Below are 18,004 nucleotides of genomic sequence, written 5' to 3'. Positions count from 1 at the left end.
TTATTGCTGTGTTATATATGTATTCCGGTGCAGTAGTGACGTCATATCACGATTATTGCTGTGTTATATATGTATTCCGGTGCTGTAGTGACGTCATATCACGATTATTACTGTGTTATATATGTATTCTCTCTGTAGTGACGTCATATCACGATTATTGCTGTGTTATATTTGTATTCTCTCTGTAGTGACGTCATATCACGATTATTGCTGTGTTATATATGTATTCCGGTGCTGTAGTGACGTCATATCACGATTATTACTGTGTTATATATGTATTCTCTCTGTAGTGACGTCATATCACGATTATTACTGTTATATATATATATTCTCTCTGTAGTGACGTCATATCACGATTATTGCTGTGTTATATATGTATTCTCTCTGTAGTGACGTCATATCACGATTATTACTGTGTTATATATGTATTCTCTCTGTAGTGACGTCATATCACAATTATTACTGTGTTATATATGTATTCTCTCTCTGTAGTGACGTCATATCACGATTACTACTGTGTTATATATGTATTCAGGTGCTGTAGTGACGTCATAACATGATTTTTGCGGTGTTATATATGTATTCTCTCTGTAGTGACGTCATATCACGATTATTACTGTGTTATATATGTATTCTCTCTGTAGTGACGTCATATCACAATTATTACTGTGTTATATATGTATTCTCTCTCTGTAGTGACGTCATATCACGATTACTACTGTGTTATATATGTATTCAGGTGCTGTAGTGACGTCATAACACGATTATTGCGTGTTATATATGTATTCTCTCTGTAGTGACGTCATATCACAATTATTACTGTGTTATATATGTATTCCGGTGCTGTAGTGACGTCATATCACGATTATTACTGTGTTATATATGTATTCCGGTGCTGTAGTGACGTCATATCACGATTATTGCTGTGTTATATATGTATTCCGGTGCTGTAGTGACGTCATATCACGATTATTACTGTGTTATATATGTATTCTCTCTGTAGTGACGTCATATCACGATTATTGCTGTGTTATATATGTATTCTCTCTGTAGTGACGTCATATCACGATTATTACTGTGTTATATATGTATTCTCTCTGTAGTGACGTCATATCACGATTATTACTGTGTTATATATGTATTCTCTCTGTAGTGACGTCATATCACGATTATTGCTGTGTTATATATGTATTCTCTCTGTAGTGACGTCATATCACGATTATTACTGTGTTATATATGTATTCTCTCTGTAGTGACGTCATATCACGATTATTGCTGTGTTATATATGTATTCTCTCTGTAGTGACGTCATATCACGATTATTACTGTGTTATATATGTATTCTCTCTGTAGTGACGTCATATCACGATTATTGCTGTGTTATATATGTATTCTCTCTGTAGTGACGTCATATCACGATTATTACTGTGTTATATATGTATTCTCTCTGTAGTGACGTCATATCACGATTATTACTGTGTTATATATGTATTCTCTCTGTAGTGACGTCATATTACGAGTATTACTGTGTTATATATGTATTCTCTCTGTAGTGATGTCATATCATGATTATTACTGTGTTATATATGTATTCTCTCTGTAGTGACATCATATCACGATTATTACTGTGTTATATATGTATTCTCTCTGTAGTGACGTCATATCACGATTATTGCTGTGTTATATATGTATTCTCTCTGTAGTGACGTCATATCACGATTATTACTGTGTTATATATGTATTCTCTCTGTAGTGACGTCATATCACGATTATTGCTGTGTTATATATGTATTCTCTCTGTAGTGACGTCATATCACGTTTATTACTGTGTTATATATGTATTCTCTCTGTAGTGACGTCATATCACGATTATTACTGTGTTATATATGTATTCTCTCTGTAGTGACGTCATATCACGAGTATTACTGTGTTATATATGTATTCTCTCTGTAGTGATGTCATATCATGATTATTACTGTGTTATATATGTATTCTCTCTGTAGTGACGTCATATCACGATTATTACCGTACTCCTGTGCCCCGCCCCTTCTCACGAGGCTGAAGTTGGTTCCTTATTCATCCAGTTTCTTATTCACTGAAGTTGGTTTCTTATTCTCATTGTCTTATAGATGACTGTGACTAATAAACCTTTTCTCCACTTATTTCTCTGCAGTAAATATTTTTTTTTATACATAAATGTTGAATATTATTTGGGAACAATCAGATTCAGAAGAAAAAATCTACATTGTTTGTATTTTTCCTGAAAAAAACTATAGTAAAAAATGCATGAAAAAATATTCATTTTGAATAAGTAACTGATGATTTCAAGGGGTTAAATGCCATTGGGCCACTGAATTAAGGATGGAAATATAAAGAGTAAAAGCCCCTCTATAATACCCAACTGTACCCAGCCTGGCCCAAACTGTGGATTGGCATTAAAACTGGTGCCAACCTTGCCAACTATATACATTTTCTACATTTTGAATAAGTAACTGGTGATTTCAAGGGGTTAAACGCTGTTGGGCCACTGACCAAAGGGTTGAAAAATAAAGAGTAAGGGCCCCTTCATAATACCCAACTGTATCCAGCCTGGCCCAGTGGATTGGCATTAAAACAGGTGCCAACCTTGCCATTTATATAAATTTTCTGCATTTTGAATAAGTAACTGGTGATTTCAAGGGGTTAAACGCTGTTGGGCCACTAACCTGAGGGTTAACAAATAAAGGGTAAGGGCCCCTCCGTAATAACGAACTGTATCCAGCCTGGCCCAAACAGTGGATTGGCATGAAAACAGGTGCCAATCTTGCCATTTATATACATTTTTTGCCTTTTGAATAAGCAACTGATGATTTTAAAGGGTTAAACGCAGTTGGGCCACTGACCTGAGGAATAACAAATAAAGAGTAAGGGCCCCTCCATAATACCCAACTGTACCCAGCCTGGCCCAAACATTGGATTGGCATTAAAACAGGTGCCAACCTTGCCAACTATATACATTTTCTGCATTTTGAATAAGTGATGATTTTAAGGGGTTAAACGCGGTTGGGCCACTGACCTGAGGGTTGAAAAAAGAAGAGTAAGGGCCCCTCTATAATTCCCAACTGTATCCAGCCTGGACCACACTGTGGATTGGCATGAAAACAGGTGCCAACCTTGCCAACTATATACATTTTGTTACGCCGAGCGCTCCGGGTCCCTGCTCCTCCCCGGAGCGCTCGCGGCGTTCTCCTCTCTGCATCGCCCCGGTCAGACCCGCTGACCGGGAGCGCTGCACTGACATTCACGATGGGGATGCGATTCGCATAGCGGGACGCGCCCGCTCGCGAATCGCATCCCAAGCCACTTACCCGTCCCGGTCCCCGGCTGTCATGTTCTGGCGCGCGCGGCTCCGCTCTCTAGGGCGCGCGCGCGCCAGCTCTCTGAGATTTAAAGGGCCAGTGCACCAGTGATTGGTGCCTGGCCCAATCAGTCTGATTAGCTTCCACCTGCTCCCTGGCTATAATACCTCACTTCCCCTTCCTTGCCGGATCTTGTTGCCTTGTGCCAGAGAAAGCGTTTAGTGTTGTCCAAAGCCTGTGTTCCAGATCTTCTGCTATTGCTATTGACAACGAACCTTGCCGCCTGCCCTGACCTTCTGCTACGTCTGATCTTGCCTCTGTCTAGTCTTTCTGTCCCACGCCTTCTCAGCAGTCAGCGAGGTTGAGCCGTTGCCGGTGGATACGACCTGGTTGCTACCGCCGCAGCAAGACCATCCCGCTTTGCGGTGGGCTCTGGTGAAAACCAGTAGCAACCTAGAACCGGTCCACCGACACGGTCCACGCCAATCCCTCGCTGACACAGAGGATCCACATCCAGCCAGCCGAATCATAACAAAAATGTATATAGTTGGCAAGGTTGGCACCTGTTTTCATGCCAATCCACTGTTTGGGCCAGGCTGGATATGGTTGGGTATTATGGAGGGGCCCTTACTCTTTATTTTTCATCCCTTAGGTAAGTGGCCGAACCGCGTTTAACCCCTTAAAATCATCAGTTATTTATTCAAAATGCAAAAAATTTATCTAGTTGGCAAGGTTGGCACCTGTTTTAATGCCAATCCACAGTTTGGGCCAGGCTGGGTACAGTTGGGTATTATAGAGGGGCTTTTACTCTTTATATTTCCATCCTTAATTCAGTGGCCCAATGGCGTTTAACCCCTTGAAATCATCAGTTACTTATTCAAAATGCATATTTTTTCATGCATTTTTTACTATAGTTTTTTTCAGGAAAAATACAAACAATGTAGATTTTTTCTTCTGAACCTGATTGTTCCCAAATAATATTCAACATTTATGTATAAAAAACAGATTTAGTGCAGAGAAATAAGTGGAGAAAAGGTTTATTAGTCGCAGTCATCTATAAGACAATGAGAATAAGGAACCAACCTCAGCCTCGTCCTTTCTCTCACAGTTTGGTCCTTGCCGCGCTCCGTCACCAGACAAACAAGATGGCGGCGTCCATACTGAGCCGGGCGTGTGTGACCCCGCTGAGGGTGCAGCGCTACAGTGCGGGGCTGGCGGTGTCCGGAGCGGGTGAGGAGCTCTGATATATAGATATATTGTGGAACTACTCATCCCAGCGAGTCCTGACAGCTTCCCCCAAGTACTACAACCCCCAGCATGTCGTGGGGAGGATCTAGTAGTTTCACAACCCTGTTCATTTCTGCACATCCAGCATAACATGGCCGCGTCCCACGTAACTACAACCCCCATCATCTCTGTCCTATAGAACTACAATCCCCATCATCTCTGTCCTATAGAACTACAACCCCCATCATCTGGCCTATAGAACTACAACCCCATCATCTCTGTCCTATAGAACTACAATCCCCATCATCTCTGTCCTATAGAACTACAATTCCCATAATCTCTGTCCTATAGAACTACAATCCCCATAATCTCTGTCCTATAGAACTGCAACCCCCATCATCTCTGTCCTGTAGAACTGCAACCCCCATCATCTCTGTCCTGTAGAACTGCAACCCCCATCATCTCTGTCCTGTAGAACTGCAACCCCCATCATCTCTGTCCTGTAGAACTGCAACCCCCATCATCTCTGTCCTGTAGAACTGCAACCCCCATCATCTCTGTCCTGTAGAACTGCAACCCCCATCATCTCTGTCCTGTAGAACTGCAACCCCCATCATCTCTGTCCTGTAGAACTGCAACCCCCATCATCTCTGTCCTGTAGAACTGCAACCCCCATCATCTCTGTCCTGTAGAACTGCAACCCCCATCATCTCTGTCCTGTGGAACTGCAACCCCCATCATCTCTGTCCTGTAGAACTGCAACCCCCATCATCTCTGTCCTGTGGAACTGCAACCCCCATCATCTCTGTCCTGTGGAACTGCAACCCCCATCATCTCTGTCCTGTGGAACTGCAACCCCCATCATCTCTGTCCTGTGGAACTGCAACCCCCATCATATCTATCCTATACAACTACAATCCCCATCATCTGTCCTGTAGAACTACAATCCCCATCATCTGTCCTGTAGAACTACAATCCCCATCATCTGTCCTGTAGAACTACAATCCCCATCATCTCTGTCCCGTAGAACTACAACCCCCATCATATCTGTCCTGTAGAACTACAATCCCCATCATCTCTGTCCCGTAGAACTACAACCCCCATCATCTGTCCTATAGAACTACAATCCCCATCATATCTATCCTATAGAACTACAATCCCCATCATATCTATCCTATAGAACTACAATCCCCATCATCTGTCCTATAGAACTACAATCCACATCATCTCTGTCCTATAGAACTACAATCCCCATCATCTGTCCTATAGAACTACAATCCCCATCATCTCTGTCCTATAGAACTACAATCCCCATCATCTGTCCTATACCACCATTTTATGATCTACCGAAATTTCAGCTACAGACCAAGCACAACAATGGGACTACAATCCCCAGCATGTCCTGCTTGCATCTAGAGCCCATCTACTGAGTGAACTACAACTCCCAGCATCCCGCAGTGACTTCTCTTGTTTGTTTGCAGCCAACACTCGCAATAGGCGTCCAGGACAGAGAGGACCCCCGAGGAAGGAGGTGAGACCCCCGACCCCATATCACAGGCTCTGGTGTCTGATCCCGGCACCAGACTCCAGAGCGGAGGTCACATGACTCCTCCCTGGATACATTGTATCTAAAGAACATTCCGTCACCAACTGTCACTTCCTTCCGTCCAGGTGCCGCCTCCTCGTGCGGAGAAGATGCTTCCGGATCAGGAGTGGAGTAACGTCTATCCCACCGCCGCCCCCTTCAAGCCCTCCGCCGTCCCGCTCCCCGTGAGGATGGGTTACCCCAAAAAGAAGGCCGCGCCCCCAGATAAGATTGGGAACCTGGAGCTGCTGAAGGTAGAAAAAAAATGTTAAAAAATGTTTTTGTGTTTTCTGTTTGGCAAAAAAGTTAAAATTAGCAATTTGGGAAAAAAAACCACAGCGCCCGGATGTCAGCTGCCAATCGAAATACAAAACGCCAAACCCACATGGCGGTTTTATCTTTGGGTGTTTTTTGGCTATAGTTTGGCCAGTTTTTTAAAAAATTGCGGCGTTTATTCTCCCATAGGCTTGAGTCACATGATGAAAGAATCACATGACTTGTAATGAGAAAAACGCAGGGGATGAAACGCCTATAGTAATACGTTCTCTGTATTTAAAAAAAAAATAATAAAAAACACAAACTGCACATAGGGAGTCAAAAACAAGATGAAAATAAAAACTGAGAAAAACGCTATCTTGTTTTTTTTTTTTTTCCTTAAAATTCTTCAATAGAAATCTTTGATAAATAAATTAAAAAAAAATGTTAATGAGAAAAACACAGTAGAATAAAATGCAAAAATAAAAAAAGCCACAAAGTGCATTTTTGGAGCACAAAATGAGAGGGCAGTTTTTTTTTTTCCTTTTTTTTAATTAAATGTGGCTATTTGACTACAGATGAAACTTTTTTTTAATGAGGTTTTTAACCTTTTTTTTCTAAAGCTGTACTGAGAATGCTCAGTACAAAAAAACGGATGTTAAAAAAAAACTGACAATAACTGATAACAGATGTTGTTTTTTTTTTTTGAACATCAGGTTCCCATAGACTTGTTAAATGTTAAATTTTAATGTCCGTTTTTTTTTTTTTTGTTTTCACCATTTTGTTTTTTTATGCCGGACCAAAAATTAGTGCACACACCGTCTTTTGTGCCGACAAAAGTAACGCACATTAGTAAAAACCGACATGCCTGATGCAAAAGGATGGTCAAAAAGTCCCAATGACATGAATGGGATTTTTTTGACGGCCGTTTTCAGTACTTTTTTGCCAGGAGTAATAACGGAGGTTTTTTACAGGATGATATCTGTAGTGTGAAAGGGGCCTGAGGTGCATTTTTTTTTTTTTTTAATGCTTTATCCCCCCGTTTGTCAAGTCAAGTCATGTGACTCAAGGATTTGTATTAGATATTGGGTTAAAAATAATAATAAAAAAATACAACAATGCCACAACGTCCTGATAAAAAACAAAAAAATACAACAATGCAAAAATGCCTAAACGTCCTGATAAAAAAAACAACAAAAAAATGCAAAAATGCCACAAAGTCCTGATAAAAAACAAAAAAATACAACAATGCAAAAATGCCTCAACGTCCTGATAAAAAAACAACAAAAAAAATGCAAAAATGCCACAACGTCCTGATAAAAATAAAAAAAAAATGCAAAAATGCAAAAATGCCTCAACGTCCTGATAAAAAAACAACAAAAAAAATGCAAAAATGCCACAACGTCCTAATAAAAAAAACAAAAAAATACAACAATGCAAAAATGCCACAGCGTCCTGATAAAAAAAAACAAAAAAATACAACAATGCAAAAATGCCACAGCGTCCTGATAAAAAAAACAAAAAAATACAACAATACCACAATGTCCTGATAAAAAAATACAACAATGCAAAAATGCCTCAACGTCCTGATAAAAAAACAACAAAAAAAATGCAAAAATGCCACAACGTCCTAATAAAAAAAACAAAAAAATACAACAATGCAAAAATGCCACAGCGTCCTGATAAAAAAAAACAAAAAAATACAACAATGCAAAAATGCCACAGCGTCCTGATAAAAAAAACAAAAAAATACAACAATACCACAATGTCCTGATAAAAAAATACAACAATGCAAAAATGCCTCAACGTCCTGATAAAAAAACAAACAAAAAAAATGCAAAAATGCCACAACGTCCTGATAAAAAAAAAAAAAAATGCAAAAATGCCTCAACGTCCTGATAAAAAAACAAAAAAATACAACAATGCAAAAATGCCACAGCGTCCTGATAAAAAAAACAAAAAATACAACAATGCCACAATGTCCTGATAAAAAAATACAACAATGCAAAAATGCCTCAACGTCCTGATAAAAAAACAAACAAAAAAAATGCAAAAATGCCACAACGTCCTGATAAAAAAACAACAAAAAAAATGCAAAAATGCCTCAACGTCCTGATAAAAAAACAACAAAAAAAATGCAAAAATGCCACAACGTCCTGATAAAAAAACAAAAAAATGCAACAATGCAAAAATGCCTCAACGTCCTGATAAAAAAACAACAAAAAAAATGCAAAAATGCCACAACGTCCTGATAAAAAAACAAAAAAATACAACAATGCAAAAATGCCTCAACGTCCTGAAAAAAAAATACAACAATGCAAAAATGCCACAACGTCCTGATAAAAAAAACTAAAAAATACAATGCAAAAATGCCTCAACGTCCTGATAAAAAAAACAACAAAAAAATGCAAAAATGCCACAACGTCCTGAAAAAAAAATACAACAATGCAAAAATGCCTCAACGTCCTGAAAAAAAAATACAACAATGCAAAAATGCCACAACGTCCTGAAAAAACCCCAAAAAAATGCAAAAATGCCACAACGTCCTGATAAAAAAAAATAAAAAATACAATACAAAAATGCCTCAACGTCCTGATAAAAAAACAACCAAAAAAATGCAAAAATGCCACAACGTCCTGATAAAAAAATACAACAATGCAAAAATGCCACAACGTCCTCATAAAAAAACCAAAAAAATGCAAAAATGCCACAATGTCCTGATAAAAAAACCAAAAAAATGCAAAAATGCCACAACGTCCTCATAAAAAAACCAAAAAAATGCAAAAATGCCACAACGTCCTGATAAAAAAACCAAAAAAATGCAAAAATGCCACAACGTCCTGATAAAAAACAAACAAAAAAAAATTTTATAAAAATACAACAATGCAAAAAAAAACTAAAACAAAACAAACAACAAAAAAAGTCAAACCCAGAACATGCTGGGATTTGGAAAAACTGTCCCTGACCATAAAAACGCCTAAAGGGTGGAGAGAAAAAAACCACTACACGTGTATGATGTTTATTTCGCTATTGGTGTTTCCCACCAAGTGTGCCTCCAGCTGTTGCAAAACTACAACTCCCAGCTTGGCTGTCCGGGCATGCTGGGAGTTGTAGTTTTGCAACAGCTGGAGGCACACTGGGTGGGAAACACAACTCAGCCAAAAACGTTATATGCCAAAACTACAACTCCCAGCATGCCCAGTAGCTCTGACATCACACCAGGAAGTGGCTATTGTGCAACTACAACTCCCAGCATGACTTTGTTTTTTCTCTCTCTCTCTTTCTCCAGATTCCCAACTTCCTGCACTTAACGCCGGCGGCCGTCAAGAAGCACTGCGCCGCGCTCAAAGGTGAGGCCCTAAAAAAAAAACGAATACATGCCGAACGCTCCAGTCACAGCCGAAGCTGCGTTTACAAGCATTACATCTCCCACAATGCACTGCGGCGGGGAACGCTCTCTGTACACAGACAAACACACACAATGAACCACTAGGGGGCAGTGCTGCATGGTGCCCGCTTCTTTGTTGCAGATTTGGATGTGAATGGAGTAATAAAGATTTTTTTTTTTTTTTTTTTTTTTAAGATTTGACCTGCAATGTGGTGTTCTGGGCTGCAGGGGGCGCAGTTTTTTTAAAAGAATAATAATTTTTTTTTGTTTGGCTGATATTTCTGCGCTGTGATGACTGATAACTTATATTCATTTCTTCTGGACGGGATGGAGAATATTTGATCCGCTCGTCTTATCTCGGCTCCTGGTGTTACAGATCAATATCGGCGCGGAGGAATGTGCGGTCACCCCCTGAACCCTCCCCCCCCCACCCCACCGCGCCGGAGTATCATGTGCTGCGAAAGCGGATCCACGGCTCTAAACAAATTTAGATATCAATTTTGTTGCAAAACTACAACTCCCAGCATGCCTGAACAGCCGTGGTTTCCTTTAAGGTTTCCGCCACTAGGGGGTGTCTGGAGGCTGTGCGGACCTGCTGGGGGTTATAGTTTTGCAACAGCTGCAGGCACACTGGTTGGGAAACTCTGCTCTAAACAAATTTACAAATCAGTTCTGTTGCAAAACTACAACTCCCAGCATGCCCGGACAGCCTTCGGCTGTCCGAGCATGCTGGGAGTTGTAGTTTTGCAACAGCTGGAGGCACCCTGGTTGGGAAACACTTTCCTATATACTAGGTATCTTACTAGAGAGAATATTGTACATTTATTTTGCATATATTTCCCAGAATTCTGCACGCCGTGGCCGACGGCTCTCGCCAGCGATGACTACTGCACCCAGCATTTCCCCATCCAGCTCCAGTCTGTGGATTACGTCTTTGCTGGGCCGTCTCTCCGCAACCCAAAGGCCAGGGTGGTAACCTTGCAGGTGAGAGTCCATACTGAATGACCCCATTTACTCGACACCCAGCTTTTCCAGGATTCTGAGCGGCAGATTTTCACATCCTGTATCCTCCTCTCTTTAGGTGAAGCTTTCCAACCTGAACCTGGACAAACACGCCAGGAGGAAGCTGATAAAACTCGTCGGCTCGCGGTACAACGGCGAGGACGACACTCTCACCATCCGCACCGACAGGTAGGACGACACTCTCACCATCCGCACCGACAGGTAGGACGACACTCTCACCATCCGCACCGACAGGTAGGAAGTAACCGGGCACTGCCCCCCCTAGACCACCGACACTGCCCCCCCTAGACCACCGACACTGCACTACTGAGACCACCGGGCACTGCCCCCTATACCACCGACACTGCACGACTGAGACAACCAGGCACTGCCCCTCTATACCAAGACCACCGACACTGCACTACTGAGACGACCAGGCACTGCCCCCCTATACCAAGACCATTGACACTGCACTACTGAGACGACCAGGCCCTGCCCCCTTTACCAAGACCACTGACACTGCACTACTGAGACAACCAGGCACTGCCCCTCTATACCAAGACCATTGACACTGCACTACTGAGACGACCAGGCACTGCCCCCCTATACCAAGACCATTGACACTGCACTACTGAGACGACCAGGCCCTGCCCCCTATACCAAGACCACTGACACTGCACTACTGAGACAACCAGGCACTGCCCCCCTATACCAAGACCATTGACACTGCACTACTGAGACAACCAGGCACTGCCCCCCTATACTAAGACCATTGACACTGCACTACTGAGACCACCAGGCACTGCCCCCCTATACCAAGACCATTGACACTGCACTACTGAGACAACCAGGCACTGCCCCCCTATACCAAGACCATTGACACTGCACTACTGAGACAACCAGGCACTGCCCCCCTATACCAAGACCACTGACACTGCACTACTGAGACAACCAGGCACTGCCCCTCTATACCAAGACCATTGACACTGCACTACTGAGACGACCAGGCACTGCCCCCCTATACCAAGACCACTGACACTGCACTACTGAGACAACCAGGCACTGCCCCCCTATACCAAGACCATTGACACTGCACTACTGAGACAACCAGGCACTGCCCCCCTATACTAAGACCATTGACACTGCACTACTGAGACGACCAGGCACTGCCCCCCTATACCAAGACCATTGACACTGCACTACTGAGACAACCAGGCACTGCCCCCCTATACCAAGACCACTGACACTGCACTACTGAGACAACCAGGCACTGCCCCCCTATACCAAGACCATTGACACTGCACTACTGAGACAACCAGGCCCTGCCCCCTATACCAAGACCACTGACACTGCACTACTGAGACAACCAGGCACTGCCCCTCTATACCAAGACCACTGACACTGCACTACTGAGACGACCAGGCCCTGCCCCCTATACCAAGACCACTGACACTGCACTACTGAGACCGCCGACACTGCACTACTGAGACGACCAGGCCCTGCCCCCTATACCAAGACCACTGACACTGCACTACTGAGATGACCAGGCACTGCCCCCCTATACCAAGACCATTGACACTGCACTACTGAGACAACCAGGCACTGCCCCCCTATTCTAAGACCATTGACACTGCACTACTGAGACGACCAGGCCCTGCCCCCCTATACCTAGACCATTGACACTGCACTACTGAGACAACCAGGCACTGCCCCCCTATACCAAGACCACTGACACTGCACTACTGAGACGACCAGGCCCTGCCCCCTATACCAAGACCACTGACACTGCACTACTGAGACAACCAGGCACTGCCCCCCTATACCAAGACCATTGACACTGCACTACTGAGACAACCAGGCCCTGCCCCCTATACCAAGACCACTGACACTGCACTACTGAGACCGCCGACACTGCACTACTGAGACGACCAGGCCCTGCCCCCTATACCAAGACCACTGACACTGCACTACTGAGACGACCAGGCACTGCCCCCCTATACCAAGACCATTGACGCTGCACTACTGAGACGACCAGGCACTGCCCCCCTATACCAAGACCACTGACACTGCACTACTGAGACGACCAGGCCCTGCCCCCTATACCTAGACCATTGACACTGCACTACAGAGACGACCAGGCACTGCCCCCCTATACCAAGACCACTGACACTGCACTACTGAGACGACCAGGCACTGCCCCCTATACCAAGACCATTGACACTGCACTACTGAGACAACCAGGCCCTGCCCCCTATACCAAGACCACTGACACTGCACTACTGAGACGACCAGGCACTGCCCCCCTATACCAAGACCACTGACACTGCACTACTGAGACAACCAGGGACTGCCCCCCTATACTAAGACCACTGACACTGCACTACTGAGACAACCAGGCCCTGACCCTCTATATGGAGACCACCGGACACGGCCCCCCACCCCTGAATCCCGGGTCACCCGCTGATCCTGATCTGCTGTGCCTCATTCCAGGTGTCCACTCAGGAAGCAGAATCAGGACTACGTCATGTACCTGCTGACTGTCCTCTACCACGAGTCCTGGGTGAGTGATACGCAACAACTGCGCAAATCTGCATCTTATACGTAGATCTCACGGCCTAGAGCGCAAAATGAAGCACCTCTGCAGTGTCACGATTACAAAAATAACTAAATAATTTCTGTACTTCCTGTGGATCGCCATGGTAACAGACTACAAAGAATCCCCTGCGTAGTCTGATCCCGCAGTCCTCTTCCCTTCCTCTTGTTTGGCGCCGATGTAGATTTGATTCCGTTAGATAAGAACGGAAGGAAGGAATATATGATGGCGGGGGTCAGACTACAGAGCTTCCCGTCGTCTGTTACCATGGAAACACATAGGTCTGCGTAAAGAGCTGTGTACACAAAACCATAACAGATTTTTAATTGGAACCAATTGCAAAGTTGCTTAATTTTTTTTTTTCCTGACCGGCGTTTACCAGCCAGGGCGCCTCCAGCTGTGGCAAGACTACAACTCCCAGCATGCCTGGTCACCAGACAATTTACGTTATTGGTCGTTATGGTTGATTACCGGGTATAATTGAAAAGCGCAGCTGCAGCAGTGACCCCTGCAGGCCGTAGCGTGGTACTACACCCCTCCGTACTCCTCTTTATCCTGTCATTTACTATGTCCTCTCCCCCCCCGCGCGCCGGTCCCCGCGCTCCGCCACCCGATCCCAGGCTGTTCCCTGTACACAAACCTCCTGGCGCTTTCATTACCTTTCAGTGGCTGGTGAATAATTCAGCGGCTGCTCGTCGGATGAATCGCCTTTGATTGCTCTGCATATTTTATAAGCCTCTTGACACTTGTGATTTTTCCATGATCCGGGGCGACAACCTGTGTTGGGTTGCAGGATGCGCGCGCAGGCGGGGGGTGAAGGGGGAATCCCAGAGGCGCGAGCACCTGTCTACCCCTGAATCCCTTCCAGAAATCACCCTTCCCCCCTCCTTTTGTTTTAATTGTGAACCTGCAGGAGCTCTTAAGGTAAGTGCAAGCATGCTGGGAGTTGTAGTTGCGCAACAGGCTGTGGGTAGACATATGACATCACAGTCTTATCTTGCGTTGGAGTGAATGTGACCTATTGCCTCCAGCTGTTCCAAAACTACAATTCCCAGCATGCCCGGACAGCCAAAGGCTGTCCGGGCATGCTGGGAATTGTAGTTTTGCAACAGCTGGAGGCACGCTGTTTGGGAAACACTGCTCTAAGCCCAAGGGTAGGGAAATCCTTCAGCCATGGTTTCCCTGTAGGTTTCCTCCACTGAGGTTTTTCCCCTCTCCAAAGGGCTGGAGGCTGTCCGGGCATGCTTGGAGTTGTAGTTTGGCAACAGCTGGAGGCCCCCTGTTTGGGAAACACTGCTCTTAACCCAAGGGAAGTACAATCCTCCAGCCATGGTTTCCTTAGACTTTCCTACACTGTCCCCCCCCCCCCTTCTCCAAAGTGCTGGAGGCTGTCAGGGCATGCTGGGAATTGTAGTTTTGCAACAGCTGGAGGCCCCCTGTTTTGGAAACACTGCTCTAAGCCCAAAGGAAGGACAATCCTCCAGCCATGGTTTCCCTATAGGTTTCCTCCATTGGGGTTTTTCCTCTCCAAAGTGCCGTTGGCTGTCCAGGCATGCTGAGAGTTGTAGTTTTGCAACAGCTGGAGGCACCCTGGTTGGGTTACACTGTTCTACGGAGGGTTCTGTTAATCCCTAACTTCAACTGGGTCATAACAGGGCACACTAGAGCGCATCAATTAGTCTACATTCAACCTGAAGTGGCCGATAACAGGGAACAATAGATTTAGCAGCAACAGTAAAGGGAGAGAGAATTGATTTTTAGACATACTGTCTCTTTAAGAAAAAAAACAGCTTTCCGTTCTAAGGAAATGGGTTAAAAAAATCTCATTTTTTATTAAAAAGATTTTATTTATATATAATATATATAAGATTTTATTTCCAAAATATATATTTATATAATTAACGTTCCTTTTTGCTCATATCTTTCAAAACCGTTTAGCTTCAGTTGGATTGTAGTACCGGTGTGTGACCAGCAGGTGGAGCCATTACTATACGTGACATTATTAGAAGTGCCATGGATTTGAGTGATGGAGAGATAATAGGTTTTAGGTGCACTGTCTCTTTAAGAGAAAAAAAATCAGCTTTCTATCTTAAGGAAATGGGTTAAAACATTAAAATTTTATTTAAAAAATCCCCCTTGTAGGCATAGTGCATGCTAACTTGAATGTGTGTGTGTGTATATATATATATATATAATTTATATTCCTTTGCTCATATCTTTTGAAATGGTTTAGATAATGGGGGGTGTAGTACCTGTGTGTAACCAGCAGGTGGAGCCATTACTATACATGACATCATTGTAAGTGCCATGGATTGTAAGAGTCCTGGTTATTGATTTTTCTTAAAGTGAACCTGTCGTCAACAAAAACTTTTTATATAATGTAGATAATACAATTACATGTATATTTGTAATATACATTGGTTAAAACATTTGTATATTTATGGGTGAAAAAATGATGTCCCTGCGTCTATTGCCTGTGAGGAGTCCAAATACAGGAAGTGAGGACAGGACACAGAGCCCTACCACCCTCACTTCCTGTGTTTGGACTCCTCATAGAGACACACGGGCAATAGCTGCAGGGACAAAAATATACATATAATGTGATTATCTACATTATGTAAAAGGTTTTTGTTGATGACAGGTAAACGGTGACACTTGTAAATGAGAAAAATGACAGGGTCTCATTTCAGCTTTCTATCCTAAGGAAACTGGTAAAAAAATAATAATAATAATTTATTTAAATAAATATATATATATATATATATATAATATGTAATTTTAATTTTTTATTTGTTTTAACATTTAATTAATGTTTAAATATTTTTTATATATTTTAATTTTTTTTTATTTTTTATTTGTTTTAATTTTTATTTCATGTTTAAATATTTTTTATATATTTTAATTGTATTTTATTTATTTGTGTTAATTTTTATTTCATGTTTGAATTTTTTTTTATTCATCTTAAATATTTATTTTTGATGTGTTAAATTTTTTTTAAATTTTTTATTTTAATTTGTTTTAATTTTATTTCATCTTAAATATTATTTTATGTTTAACATTTTTTACATTTTTTTAAATTTAATTTTAATTTTATTTAATTCATCTTAAATATTAATTTTTTTATGTATTTTTAATTTTATATTCTCATTTTTACTTTATTTCAATTTACGGTATATTTTAATTTTATTTGTTTAAATTTTTATTTATTTTAATGTATTTTATTATTTTAGTTTATTTTTAATTTAATTAATCGCAGATTTTTTGGGTCACTTCGTGTAGCAGAAAAAAAATCATTTAAAAATTTGATCAAAAAGTTTAATCTAGACAAAAATGGTACCGATAAAAACGGTACCGATTACGGCGCAAAAGAAAGAAAAAAAAAAAGAGCCTTCATACATCCCTGTATATGGAAAAAAAAAAAGTTATAAGGGTCAGAACAGGACAATTTTAAGCCTGCTAATTTTTGTACAAAAAGTTTTTATATAATATAATATTTATTTATTTATCTAATTTTAAATTTTTTTTTAAGTAAAAATAAAATGAAACCTATATATTGGGTTTGGTTGTAATAGTATGGACCTACAGAATTTTTAAAAATTTTGCCCACTTTTTTTTTCGTAGATTTTGCGGTTAAAATGAGAAATGCCATTACAAAGTACAATTGTTGTCGCATTCGGGTCAGTAGGTGGAAAAATGAGAGTTGCGACTATTAGGAAAAAAGCGAAAACGCAAAAAGTAAAACAATCGCCACATCCTTAAAGGGTTAATTTAAGATTTTAGGCCTTTTTTTTTACACTGCTATAGCTTATGTCCTGTTATCTTTATTTCGGCAGAAAACGGAAGCGTGGGAGAGCGAGAAGGAGGAGGGCGACATGGACGAATACATCTGGGAGGGCAGCAAGTCCCAGCAGAACGTCCTGGACACGCTCGCCAGGTTACCCGGTAACTCCGCCTCCAGCGAGGAGATCCTCCAGTCCGCCAGCGTGCAGGAATACCGCCAGGCCATGCTGAACCTGCGCAACCAGGGCGAGAGCGAGGAAAGCGTCAGCTGCTACAAGGAAAGCGTCAAGAAACTGCTGGGTGTGGCCTGACCGCGTGACGCGGCTGATCCGGAAAATATGGACTCTGGACAGCGTCTTGTATCTTCTGTGAATGGACTAAAACAGAATAAAGCTCAGATTTGTTTATTATATAAATTCATCTACACCTCCCCTCCCAGATCTGTATACTGCTGCTATCTCTATGGGATCAGGATATATAGTAGTTATACACCTCCCCTCCAGCTCTATCTGTATACTGCTGCTATCTATAGGGGATCAGCATATATAGTAGTTATACACCTCCCCTCCAGCTCTATCTGTATACTGCTGCTATCTCTATGGGATAAGTATATATAGTAGTTATACACCTCCCCTCCAGCTCTATCTATATACTGCTGCTATCTCTAAGGGATCAGTATACAGTGGTCCCTCAACATACGATGGTAATCCGTTCCAAATGGACCATCGTTTGTTGAAACCATCGCATGTTGAGGGATCCGTGCAATGTAAAGTATAGGACATTGGTCTACAACCTGCGGACCTCCAGATGTTGCAAAATAGCCGTTGGCTGTCCGG

The 18,004-nt window shown here is 42.3% G+C and overlaps 2 protein-coding genes across 5 annotated transcripts in view; one reads left to right on the top strand and one right to left on the bottom strand.

Moving 5' to 3' along the window:
* LOC130267712 (potassium voltage-gated channel subfamily KQT member 1-like) overlaps window positions 1-4,486 on the bottom strand; it is a 139,343-nt gene extending 134,857 nt beyond the window's left edge. For 3 of the 4 annotated variants that reach the window (XM_056517831.1, XM_056517834.1, XM_056517833.1), the window contains exon 1: window positions 4,422-4,437. The gene's annotated coding sequence lies outside the window, so the exon portion shown is untranslated. Of the gene's footprint in view, window positions 1-4,421 lie in introns of all 4 variants that reach the window. The other variant, XM_056517832.1, reaches the window with a different exon arrangement.
* On the top strand, window positions 4,457-17,588 carry MRPS35 (mitochondrial ribosomal protein S35). Its single transcript, XM_056517850.1, has 8 exons — window positions 4,457-4,568; window positions 6,047-6,096; window positions 6,237-6,404; window positions 9,695-9,755; window positions 10,638-10,777; window positions 10,875-10,984; window positions 13,286-13,355; window positions 17,222-17,588. The coding sequence occupies exons 1-8, from the start codon at window positions 4,484-4,486 to the stop codon at window positions 17,477-17,479; spliced, it is 942 nt and encodes a 313-aa protein (XP_056373825.1). The 5' UTR covers window positions 4,457-4,483; the 3' UTR covers window positions 17,480-17,588.
* Window positions 17,589-18,004: the final 416 nt, after the last annotated feature.

The sequence above is a fragment of the Hyla sarda genome, chromosome 4, assembly GCF_029499605.1.
Source record: "Hyla sarda isolate aHylSar1 chromosome 4, aHylSar1.hap1, whole genome shotgun sequence".
NCBI classification, from domain to species: domain Eukaryota; kingdom Metazoa; phylum Chordata; class Amphibia; order Anura; family Hylidae; genus Hyla; species Hyla sarda.
Note: the sequence above shows the minus strand (reverse complement) of the source record. Positions and strands in the feature narration are given on the sequence as shown.